The sequence below is a fragment of the Saccopteryx bilineata genome, chromosome 3 (genome assembly GCF_036850765.1).
Source record: "Saccopteryx bilineata isolate mSacBil1 chromosome 3, mSacBil1_pri_phased_curated, whole genome shotgun sequence".
Lineage (NCBI taxonomy): Eukaryota > Metazoa > Chordata > Mammalia > Chiroptera > Emballonuridae > Saccopteryx > Saccopteryx bilineata.
Genome location: NC_089492.1, coordinates 268,986,386 through 268,999,063, shown reverse-complemented (window position 1 = coordinate 268,999,063; position 12,678 = coordinate 268,986,386). Strand labels below are relative to the sequence as shown.

The 12,678-nt window shown below is 45.6% G+C and overlaps 1 protein-coding gene across 2 annotated transcripts in view; it reads left to right on the top strand.

Moving 5' to 3' along the window:
• The first annotated feature begins 1,908 nt into the window (after positions 1–1,908).
• Positions 1,909–12,678, top strand: part of ZBTB8B (zinc finger and BTB domain containing 8B) — a 30,650-nt gene continuing 19,880 nt past the window's right edge. The window contains exons 1-3 of one of the 2 annotated variants that reach the window (XM_066265093.1): positions 1,932–1,970; positions 2,501–2,598; positions 9,723–10,729. In XM_066265093.1, coding sequence (XP_066121190.1) covers positions 9,763–10,729 — 967 coding nt within the window. In that variant the 5' untranslated portion in view covers positions 1,932–1,970; positions 2,501–2,598; positions 9,723–9,762. Of the gene's footprint in view, positions 1,971–2,500; positions 2,599–9,722; positions 10,730–12,678 lie in introns of both variants that reach the window. The other variant, XM_066265092.1, reaches the window with a different exon arrangement.

The following is a 12,678-nucleotide window of genomic DNA, read 5'->3' as shown; positions in this document are numbered from 1 at the left end:
AAGGTTGGCTAATGGAGCACATGGCAAGGCCAGTGAATCCTATGAGTGTCAGGTGAATGTCTCACTTCTTTATTGTGAAGTGACTTCCCTAATCAGACACAATATTGTACGGGACACTGAGACTGTTTATTAAGTCTGCACATGGATATTCCGGTGAAGGCATACGAGGCAAAGAAAGCAAATCCAAATCCAGAGTAAGTGCCGCTTCTACTGAGAAAAATTCCTGCCTCTATCCTGAGGGCCATGGTCCTATGTAATCAATCTACCACCAAAAATTGCTGGTATCCTCAAATAGCAAATCAAGGGTTCAGGGCTTGCTGTGCTGTGGGCAAACTCAGCTGTGGGTTGCCAGCTTGGGTTTGGTGAGGGGATGTCCTTGTTCTTCACCTCTGTCACTGTGGTCCTTTCTCCATGAACCCATTTGACAAATGGAGCCCTCTTTAATTATGAGTTGCTCAAATCATTAGTCATAGCCTGTGAGCTGGTATAGCTCGTGTGTGTGTGTGTGTGTGTGTGTGTGTAACAGAGACAGAGAGAGGGACAGACAGACAGGAAGGGAGAGAGATGAGACGCATCAATTCTTTGTTGCAACTCCTTAGTTATTGATTGCTTTCTCATATGTGCCTTGACCATGGGGCTACAGCAGAGCAAGTGACCCCTTGCTCAAACCATTGACCTTGTGCTCAAGCAAGCAACCTTTAGCTTCAAGCCAGTGACCTTTGAGCTTGAGCTAGTGACCATGGGGTCATGTCTATGATCCCACGCTCAAGCCAGCAACCCCACGCTCAAGCCAGATGAGCCCGCGCCCAAGCCAGCAACCTCGGAGGTTTGAACCTGGGTCCTCTGCGTCCCAGTCCAATGCTCCATTCATGCGCCACCACCTGGTCAGGCTAGAATAGCTCTTGACCTCAGGTCATCTCTTAGGCAAAGTGGATAATGAGATATACTACTTACAGTCTTGCCTGCAGATGTAATTAGTTAAGATGGCTTCTGTATTGGAGTAGAGTGAATCTCTAATCCAATATGACTGATGTCCTTATAAAAAGGGTGAAATGTGAACACAGAGAAAATACAGGGAAAATGCCATGTGGACATGAAGATGGCTACCCAGAAGCCAAAAAAGAGGCCCAGAACAGATCCTTTCTTTATAACCTTCAGTAGGAACCAAAATGCTAACACTTGACTTTGAACTTCTAGCCTCCAGAATTGTCAGACAATAAATTTCTTTTGTTTAAGCTCATTTGGAACACTTTGCTGCTGCAGCCCCAACAGACTAATACCCCCCCCCCCATTAGAACTAGTTCCCTGAGAGCAGTAACCTGCTTTGCCTTGTTCACAACCATCACAGAACGTGCCTGTACAGTTACTTAGCATCTTGAATCACTATCTCAGTGTCTCACTTGTATATATGAACCTGAGAACCTTTCAAGGAAAAAAAAAAAGTGTTGCTTAGTATTCAATCAAAACCTGTTGAGTAGATTAAACCATTTCAATCCTTTCCAGACTTTTTGCGGAGAGTGCACGGAAAAACCAGAGCACTTACTCTCCAAGTTGTATCACTATGCAAGGCATGCTTTTAGCTCTCCGGACAAAGAGACTGACACTTTGCAGGTCCCTCAAATGGGACTCCGAAGACCAAACGAAGCTTCAGCCTTTTGGAACAGCTGGTTCTGGCCCCTTATGGCATCTTGGTACTTGTAGTTTTGTCCGCTATATCTTTCACCCAAAAACAAACGCTGAGACCACAACTCCCGTCACCCCACGAATACTGGAGCCTTCAGAGCGCATCCTCCGGAGAGGGCGCGAGCGTCATTGACTAACCTGCTGGGTGAAGGCCCGCCTTCCTCAGCCCATACGCACCTGTGATTGGTCAGCCGCCCCGCCTCTCACCGGAGGGACGACAGGTGAATGAAAGGGGGGCGTGTCGGGGCGCATAGCTTGGTGGCGGCGCTGCTGGAACCCGCTGGAAGGTGAGAGCCGAGAAGTAGGTTCCCACTGCCGCTTTCATTGGGTTGGTCAAGATCCAGGGCATCCCGAAGGTCGGCCCTGACCGGGGGTCAGCCAGCAGGGACCCCCCATCTCGGTCGGCCTCCCTCCGACCGCCCGGCCCTGGCGACTTTCGGGATCCTTGCCGCGCCAACCCGCTCTGGATGACCGACCCTCAACCTCCCCTTCAGCGTGGGGAGGGCCGCCACCGGGACAGATGTCCCCTCTCCCCTGGCATTGGCCTGTCCCCTCTCGTGGTCCACCAGGGTGGTCGAGACGTGGGCTTATCTGGATGGTGCGGGGACGCGAGGTAGTTCCCGCTTCAGCGATGGTCACTTTGTCCGCAGAGGCCACGGGAGGGACAAGGCCTTGGTTCCCCGCACTTAGGATCCAAAGACAGAGTCCAGTAATTAGTACCGGTCGTCTGGCTCCGGACGGGGGAGGATTCCCTTGTCTTGTGAACAATTTAGCAGGTGAACCAAAGATGCAATTGACCCTGAAATTCTTTTCGTAGAAATGGATATTTCGTCGTTCATCCTCCACTCCTGCGTTGGGGAAAGAAGTGACTTCCCCCATCCTTCTCGTTGTGTCCTGGAGGGTTTGAAGAGTCAGGTTGGTAGAGTGGTTAAAGGTGTCAACTCTGGAATGAAACCGATCTCAGTTCAGTCCTAGCTTTGGGCATGTTACCTGTAAATCTGAACCGCAATTTTCTCTTCTGAAATATAGGATGTAGTGATCATGTCTACTTTATTGGGTTATTGTGAAGTTAAAATTAATGTTCGTAAAGTACTTCCTACAGTGCTTCATGAGAAGTAGTGCTCAGTGAATGCTAACAGCTGATGAGCAGGTTTTCAGTATTCTCAGGTCAGTGAACCTGGAGGAGTCTTGTCAGAGTCAGCAGTTGGGATTTGAGGCTACTTTGGTGCCTGAATGAAGCAGTCCTGTGATCTGGTAGGTAAGCTTCCCTCAGGGGAATGTGGGAGTTTATTGCAGGGGGCAGTGTTGGCATCTGCCCTTTTCTGGAGGACAGGCAGTATATAGTGCTAGGTTCATTTTTCTATTCCTGGCATCTTCCTCGTGTCAGACATTGTTTGTAGCTAGTAACTGTCGAATTGGGACAGTGGGAAGGTTGGGAGAGTTCCTGCCAGAGTGCAGGCAAATGTACTTCTGAGAGCAGTATGTCCTAAGAGCTTCTTTTCTGGGAGACATGGTGGTCTTCAGCATGTCCCAGGGATGCAGAGCACCAAAGGCAAGTAAGAGTCATATGAATAAATATGTTCACATTATATGCCAAGTGCAGGATTGAGGAAAGGTTTGAAGAAAGTATGTGGATAGACTTTTGCAAAGTCAGAGAGTATTTGCATGAGCCAATAGAGTAGATGATATTTGTAGAGAGAAAGTGAAAAGAAATGGATTTTGGGTACCATTGTTGAAAAGCAGCATCTTCCAGTGAAAAAATGGAAGTGCCCTGGGAGGAGACCCTGTAGATAAGACCATTCCACAAGTTCAGAAGTATTGTGCCTGCGTAGATATTCATCTCCCTGGTTTGCCAATTACTTACCTCCTTGCTCCTCCTCCTTTCCTTTTTCTTTGTTAAGAAAGAAACATGAAAGCCATACAGTTACATAGTGGAACACACTAACAGTACAGAGGTTGTGCTTGACTGGTGGTGGCTCAGTGGATAGAGCGTTGACCTAACACTGAGGTCCCAGGTTCGAAATTATGGTCTCCAGATTGAGGGCGGCTCACCAACTTGAGCACAGGGTCACTGGCTTGAGTGTGAGATCATGTCATGGCCACTGACTAGAGCCAAAGGTTGCTGGTTTGAAGCCGCCCAAGGTCACTGGCTTGAGCAAGGGCTCACTTGCTCTGCTGTAGCCCCCTGGTCAAGGCATATATGAGAAAGAAATCAATGAGCAACCAAGATGCCACAAAAACAGTACAGAAGTAGCAAAGGAAAAGGGAAGGTCCCTCCACATACCTCTTACCCATAGTCTGTCTTTCCTCAAAGGTATCTGCTGTTAACTCTTCCAGAAAAAATTTATGCTTTTACAAGGAAAAGCATATACACAGGTGGGATTATACTGTACATTCTGTTTTGCATTTTGCCTTTTTCTCTTTTGCTGTATCTTAGTGGTCGTTTTCCTATAAACACACAACTCTAGCTCATTTAAAACATGGTTGCCTAGGACTCCACTGTATGATTGCACTTCATTGATTTAATTTGTTCCCTCTTGGTGGACATTCAAATTGTTTCTACTTTTGCATTAGTACAAAAAACCTGGTACAATCTCTGACATCTCTGAACTTATAATTTGATATATATTTTCTTTTTATATAATTTGCTTTTTTTTTTTTTTTTTGTATTTTTTCTGAAGCTGGAAACAGGGAGACAGACAGACTCCCACATGCGCCGACCGGGATCCACCCGGCACGCCCACCAGGGGCAACGCTCTGCCCACCAGGGGGCAATGCTCTGTCCCTCCGGGGCGTCGCTCTGCTGAGACCAGAGCCACTCTAGCGCCTGGGGCAGCGGCCAAGGAGCCATCCCCAGCGCCAGGGCCATCTTTGCTCCAATGGAGCCTTGGCTGTGGGAGGGGAAGAGAGAGACAGAGAGGAAGGAGGGGGGGTGTGGAGAAGCAAATGGGCGCTTTTCCTATGTGCCCTGGCTGGGAATCAAACCCGGGTCCCCCGCATGCCAGGCCGATGCTCTACCGCTGAGCCAACCGGCCAGGGCCTAATTTGCTATATATGTTTTTTAGATTTTATTTACTGATTTTTAGAGAGTGAGAGAGAAAGAAAGAGAGGGGAGAAGTGGGAAGCATCAACTCATTGTAGTTGCTTCTTGTATATGCTTTGGCTGGGCAAGGCCAGAGTTTTGAACCTATGACCTCAGCATGCTTTATCGACTGCATCACCTCAGGTCAGGCATGATGTAGTTTTGAGAATATATTCAAAAGGGTAAATTATTAGCAATGAAATTTCTGGGGCAAAAGATATATACATTTTAACCTGGGATGAATATTGCCACACTCCCCTCTAAAATGGTGTTCAAAATTACATTCCCATCAATAGTGGATATTATGTATTTTAAAAAGTGATTTTTACAAAAAAAAAGTGATTTTACCAGTCTGATAGGTTTTCTTTCATTTCTGAGGAAGAATAGAATGTGGTATTTAAATGTGTTATTTTCCTGTATCTTGTTTTTTGTATACCTGGTTTTCTCTTACCTTATTGATTGCCAAAGGCAAACTGCTGGGAAGGCTTGGTTGGAGCAGCCGGAAGAGGGGAGAATGACAGTGAAACTTAGTCCTGTGAAAACTTTCAGGGTTGATTTCTTTGGGAATAGTAGAAATTTTCAGCTATCTCACAGTTCTCTTCCTTTCTGAACCAGAATGTTAATTTTAACTACTTTGGATGAAAATTTCCAAAATTATGATACAACTTCCTTGAGTTTAACATAATAGAAGAAAATAAGACTCTTTCTGATGATGATTGACCCATCAGTTAAAGCCCTGGGCTATAATATAGTAATGTCCTTAGGCCACTGTGACTATGTGGGAACCTTCAATACCTTTAGCTAAATGGCCTCGGGCTGATATTTTGAAAAAATTCCCAGGTCTAGTATTTTACAACTATTTCACCTTTTCTTAGCTGTCAGTTCTCACTTTTAAATTTGTCAGTTTACTTGCTTATAGGCTCCTCTCCACTTCTCTCCCTGATTGGTTCTCTAGTTTCCAAACTTAATGCATCACTTGTTATACATATATATAAAGTACATGTAAATTGCCTCTTTTTTCTTTTTTTTTTTTAGGAAATGGGAGAAAGTGTGGAGGTTCCCATTTATTTTATTTTATTTTTTATTTTTTATTTTTTTACAGGGACAGAGAGAGAGTCAGATAGAAGGATAGATAGGGATAGGCAGACAGGAACGGAGAGAGATGAGAAGCATTAATCATCAGTTTTTTGTTGCGACACCATAGTTGTTCATTGATTGCTTTCTCATATGTGCCATGACCGTGGGCCTTCAGCAGACTGAGTAACCCCCACTCGAACCAGTGACCTTGGGTCCATGCTTGTGAGCTTTTTTTTTTTTTTGCTCAAGCCAGATGAGCCCCAGGGTTTCGAACCTGGTCCTTCCGCATCCCAGTCTGACGCTCTATCCACTGTGCCACCGCCTGGTCAGGCTAAATTGCCTTTTAATAAGGTTGTTGTGGGTCTTTTATGAGTAAAGTCTGTGCAGTCAGTGTGTAAGGCCTTGGGGAATCTGTTTTTGCCAATGGAAGGACCCTTTTTGGAGGGAGAGGGTGCCTAATTTTTGGTTGGATGAGGCATTGTTGTGCTCCATTTGTAGAAAGGAAGAGTGCTAAAGAGTTGTTAGCTATGGTTGGCAGCTCTAAGTAGACTTTTTGCCATTTCAATAAAGGGAGATGATGTAGTTGGTTGTAGAAATTTCTCTGAGATCAGTGGGTCCGTAAGTCAAAGGGTATTAAAGGATGACTCTGTGGTTTGTGTGATGGGAAAAGATAGAGGAGAGAGCTGGGTGTGTGTGTGTGTGTAACTCTTGTTTACCTAACCTTCCAGAAAAATTCATGCATATGCCAGCAAAAGCATATATAGAGATAGGATTTTAGCAGGAGGATTTTTATTTTATTTTATTTATTCATTTCAGAGAAGAGAGAAAGAGAGAGAGAGAGAGAGAAAGAAAGTGGGAAGGAGCAGGAAGCATCAACTCCCAAATTTGCCTTGACCAGGCAAGCCCAGGGTTTCAAACTGGTGACCTCAGCATTCCAGGTCAAGGCTTTATCCACTGCACCACCATAGGTCAGGCTAGCAGGAGGACTTTGAACTTGATTTATACCTGTTCTACTTAGCAGTTAAGAAAAGAACATTCCGGCCTGACGTGTGGTGGCGCAGTGGATAAAGCGTCGACCTGGAAATGCTGAGGTCGCCGGTTCGAAACCCTGGGCTTGCCTGGTCAAGGCACATATGGGAGTTGATGCTTCCAGCTCCTCCCCTCTTCTCTCTCTCGGTCTCTCCTCTCTCTCTCTCTCTCTCCCTCTGTCTCTCCCTCTCCTCTCTCAAATGAATAAATAAAAAAATTTTAAAAAAATTTAAAAAAAGAAAAGAACATTCCATTGCATTTAGCAAACCTACCTTGTCCAGAGCACTCTGCCAGGTGCTGTAGGGCAGTGGTCCCCAACCCCTGGGCCGTCCATGGGCCATTTGGTACCGGTCCGCAGAGAAAGAATAAATAACTTACATTATTTCCGTTTTATTTATATTTAAGTCTGAACGATGTTTTATTTTTAAAAAATGACCAGATTCCCTCTGTTACATCTGTCTAAGACTCACTTTTTTTTTTTTTTTGTATTTTTGAATTTTTCTGAAGCTGGAAATGGGGAGAGACAGTCAGACAGACTACCGCATGCGCCTGACCGAGATCCACCCGGCACGCCCACCAGGGGGCGACGCTCTGCCCACCAGGGGACGATGCTCTGCCCCTCCGGGGCATCGCTCTGCCGCGACCAGAGCCACTCTAGCGCCTGGGGCAGAGGCCAAGGAGCCATCCCCAGCGCCCGAGCCATCTTGCTCCAATGGAGCCTTGGCTGCGGGAGGGGAAGAGAGAGACAGAGAGGAAGGAGAGGGGGAGGGGTGGAGAAGCAGATAGGCACTTCTCCTGTGTGCCCTGGCCGGGAATCAAACCCTGCTCTTCTGCATGCCAGGCCGATGCTCTACCACTGAGCCAACCGGCCAGGGCTGTCTAAGACTCACTTTTGACACTTGTCTCGTAAGTTCGACAATTATATTTAAAAATACCACAGTTTTTACGCCGGTCGCATAATTTTATTTTGTGCATTTATCCGTCCCACCCTAAAGGCCAGTCCGTGAAAATATTTTCTGACATTAAACCGGTCCGTGGCCCAAAAAAGGTTGGGGATCACTGCTGTAGGGGATATCAAATGAAATAAGATGCAGATCATGCCTTCAAAGGACTTGTAGTCCCAGACAGACAAGGGCCAGGCCATAGAAGTATGGACAAGTGAACCAAGAGCAGCAGAGTCTGTCAGTAGGAGTCTCTCTGTTGCGAGAGATTGAAAACCCAACTCAGACCCGCTAAGCAAAAAGGGATTTACTTGGCTTCTGGCACAGCAGGATTTAGGGCTCAGATGCTATCTCCAGGACTACCTGTTGCTCCTGCCTGAGCTGGGCAGTCATCTTTGTTAGGTTGGTTCCCCTGGTGGTGAGGCAGTAGTATTCCTCACATTCCACCTTTCCACAGAGTATAGAGCAGGCATGGCCAACATACGGCCTGCAGGCCAATCCAGCCCACATAATGAGTTTATGTGGCCTGCGATTAAATTTTTAATGTTCTCCACTACTTTAAAATCTCAGCTACTCAGAAGCGGAAGCGTCTTTGATTATTGGAAATCGAGATATTTAAGAAGATAGTGATACGTGGAAAGGAATTCCACACTTGACTAATCTAGGGTTAACTTCCAATAATTGGTTAATGCATTTGCAATTTATTTACTTTTTTCAGAGACAGAGAGAGAGTCAGAGAGAGGGATAGACAGGGACAGACAGACAGGAACGGAGAGATGAGAAGCATCAATCATTAGTTTTTCGTTGCGCAATGCGACACCTTAGTTGTTCATTGATTGCTTTCTCATATGTGCCTTGACCGTGGGCCTCCAGCAGACCGAGTAACCCCTTGCTCGAGCCAGCAACCTTGGGTCCAAGCTGGTGAGCTTTTGCTCAAACCAGATGAGCCCGCACTCAAGCTGGCGACCTCGGGGTCTCAAACCTGGGTCCTTGGCATCCCAGTCCGACGTTCTATCCACTGTGCCACCGCCTGGTCAGGCAACGCACCTGTTTTGAGTCCTGTCTGTTATAGCAGGGTCATTTCCTATCTTTGAGTCTTAATTTTCTTATTAGAAAAATGTGGACAGTATTAGTGTTTTATCATAGGGTGTTTATAAAAATTCACTGTTAAAATGCAATTAGCTCTAGTTCTTTTTGTTGTTTTTCATAAGTTAACCTATTTGGACAACCTCTGATTTTTGTTAGATTCCATATCAGGCCCTGGCCAGGTATTCAGTTGGTTGAAGTATGGTCTTGATGCACCCAGGTTGCGGGTTGGATCCCCTGTCTGGATGCATGCAAAAGTCAACCAATGATATTTGTGTGTGTATCTCTCTCTTTCAAATCAGTTTTTTAAAAAACTCAAAAGACTGACCAGGTGGTGGCACAGTGGATAGAGTTTGAACTGGGACATGGAGGACCCAGGTTCAAAACCCTGAGGTCGCTAGCTTGAGTGCGGGCTCACCAGCTTGAGCGCAGGGTTGCTGGCATGAGCATGGGGTTGCTGGCATGAACATGGGATCATAGACAGGACCCAAGGTCGCTGGCTTGAGCAAGAGGTAACTTGCTCTGCTATAGCCTGCCAGTCAAAGCACATATGAGAAAGCAATTAATGAACAACTAAGGAGACTAAGGAGCCACAATAAAGAATTGATGCTTCTCATCTCTCTCCCTTCCTATCTGTCCCTGTTTGTCCCTCTTTCTGTCTCTGTCACAAAAACAAACAAACAACCCCTCCCCCCAAAACAGCCCATATCATAAAGACACTACTGAATCAGTGTTTGGGGAAGGAATATACTTAAAATATTAAAAATTAGTATCTTATTTACAAGGTTGGGATTTGTGAATTAACTCTTTAAAAATCTTGGCAGAGATACAGGCTACTACAGAGCAGCAGCAGCTGGTGGAGAGATGGAGGTGCAATCCTATTACACCAAGCTCTTGGGGGAGTTGAATGAACAGCGAAAGAGGGACTTTTTCTGTGACTGTAGCATCATTGTGGAAGGGCGGATCTTCAAAGCCCACAGGAACATTTTGTTTGCCAACAGTGGCTACTTCCGAGCCCTGCTCATTCACTATATCCAGGACAGTGGGCGACACAGCACTGCCTCCTTGGACATTGTCACCTCTGATGCCTTTTCCACCATCCTAGATTTCCTCTATTCTGGCAAGTTGGATTTGTGTGGAGAGAACGTGATTGAAGTTATGTCGGCCGCCAGCTACCTGCAGATGAACGATGTGGTGAACTTCTGCAAGACATACATCAGGTCGTCCCTCGATATATGCCGAAAGATGGAGAAGGAGGCTGCTGTGGCTGCAGCGGTGGCCGCTGCCGCAGTGGCGGCAGCAGCTCATCAGGCTGACAGTGGAAACCCCAATGCAGGCAGGGAAGGGACCTCCTGCGATATCAAGAGCTTGGTCTTCCCTCCAGCTGAGGAAGAAGAGAGTGTGGACTGTGCAAGAGAGTCCCCTTGCGGTGACTGCAGAGGCTGCCACCCCCTGGAACTGGTGGTGAAAGACAGCCAGGGCAGTGGCTCAGCTGACAGTGACCTCTCTACTCTGCCCAAACAGGTAGAGCCCAAGGTGGAGTTTGATGAAGTGGAGGTGGAGGTTGGTGAGCAGCTGCAGCAGTATGCTACCCCACTGAGCCTGGCCCACATGGAGGAGGGCTTGCCCAGTGGCCAGGCTGTGGACTTGGCGTACAGTAACTACCACGTGAAGCAATTCTTGGAGGCCCTCCTGCGCAACAGTGCTGTCCAGAGCAAAGATGATGCGGATCATCACTTTTCCCGGAGTTTGGAGGGAAGACCAGATAGTGTAGGAGGTGCCATGAGCTCCATGATGGATGTCCAGACTGACTGGTATGGAGAGGACTCAGGTGAGCTCCATTAGCATTCGCTGTCTTTGCTGGTCATTTAGCACCCACATTTGTGCATTTGTGCCTTATAAGCTCCTGTTATCATCGTCGTCATCATCATCGACGTCATCATTGTCATCGTCACTACCATCATCTCCACCACCAACATCATCACTATCATTGCCAACACCATAACTATCGCCACATTATTACCACCACCACCACAACCAATAGTTATTATTGAGTAGGGCATTGTATCTTTGTATACGTTAGTATTTTACCTCTACAACTAGAGTAGAAGCATGTGGAGGCAAATTTGAAGATGTAGAAAGAACCTACTGTCTTCCACTAACCAGCAGTGGGACTTTGGTTAAATCATTAAATCTCTCTGAACCTATTTTGTTCAGGAGATAATCATCTCCATCTTACCTTTTTCACAGGGTTGAGGACCAAATGAGAAGGTTTTTGTAATTTTTTCTCATGTATGATAGATAATATGTTCTAGACAGGTAAGAAATTTATTCTTCTTTGTGTCAACTTTGGTGCCTGGCACATGGTTAACATGTCATGGTCAGTGATGTGATCTACTTGAAAATATTTTATAGTTGGCATTTGGCTTCATGCGAGTAAGGTTCTTGTATTATTTGGTAGGTTTTTTTTGTTTTAAGAGAACTTGGTTGTGTCCCTGAACAATTCTGAAAGATGAGTTAACTCTTCTTAACAGTGAGCTAATTGTGTTGTGAAGTGTCTTTGCAGAAGACAGAAATAGACTTGGCTGTCACATTCCTGATGAAAGTACTCTTTAGCTTCTAAAACCTAAAGCCAAGAAATTAATGAATCAAAGTTCTTATACACTCTTCAATATAGAACAGTGAAAATATTTTTAAAAAGGTAGATCAGCTGCTTTTATTTGTTACTAAATGGCTGTCTTTAGATTTAAAAAAAATTTTTGAAGCAAGAACGCTGTGTATGTCTGATTAAAATTAGACTTGAGGAACTTGGAAGTGCTGTTTCTGGTCCTCGGAGACGTGTCTTAACAAATATTTAGAAGGTAGCAGCTCTTTTCACTGAGCACACTGGGAAATTGTTGAAGTCTCATTTCTGTGTATATAAGAGCATTTCACAGACTGATCACTTTTTCACATTGATTAGACCTTTATCATGCCCATAAGTTTGGCAGAGAAATTGTAGAGAAGCTGAGACTCAGAAGGGCTTAGTTAGTTTCCTAAGAATACAGAGCTGGTAGTGGCAAAGCTAAAACTAGAAACCTTGGCTGGCTTCACTTTATTTATTAAACAAACTGAAGGCAGCATAAATGGACAGAGGATTTTCGTGCAATGATTTTTTTTTTTTTTATAAATAAATTTTTATTTTAATGGGGTGACATCAATAAATCAGGGTACATACATTCAAAGAAAACATTTCCAGGTTATCTTGTTATTTAGTTCTGTTGCATACCCATCACCCGAAGAGAGATCGTCCTCCGCCACCCTCCATCCAGTTCTCTCTGTACCCCTCCCCCTCCCCTCTCCCTCCTTCCCTCCCCCCACCCCCCATAGCCAGCACACTCCTGTTCATGCCTCTTAGTCTCGCTTTTATGTCCCACCAATGTATGGAATCCTGCAGTTCCTGTTTTTTTCTGATTCACCCATTTCACCCCGCACAATGCTACCAAGACTCCACCATTCCACTATAAGTGATCCGATGTCACCCTTTCTCCTAGCTGAATAATACACCATGGTGTATATGTGCCCCGTCTTCTTTATCCAGTCCTCTATTTTTTTTACAGTGATTAACAGCCTTTAAGCAAACTCTTGGCCAATACAGCAAGAATCCATGAATGAGTAGTGCCCTTAACATGTTCCCCAAGTCCAAGTTGGCCCCATCACCATGCCAAATCCCCGAAAAATGCAACCCAACCACAGTTCAGTCTGTTAGGAGCCACCACAGGGAGCAGGAGTCCAGGAAAG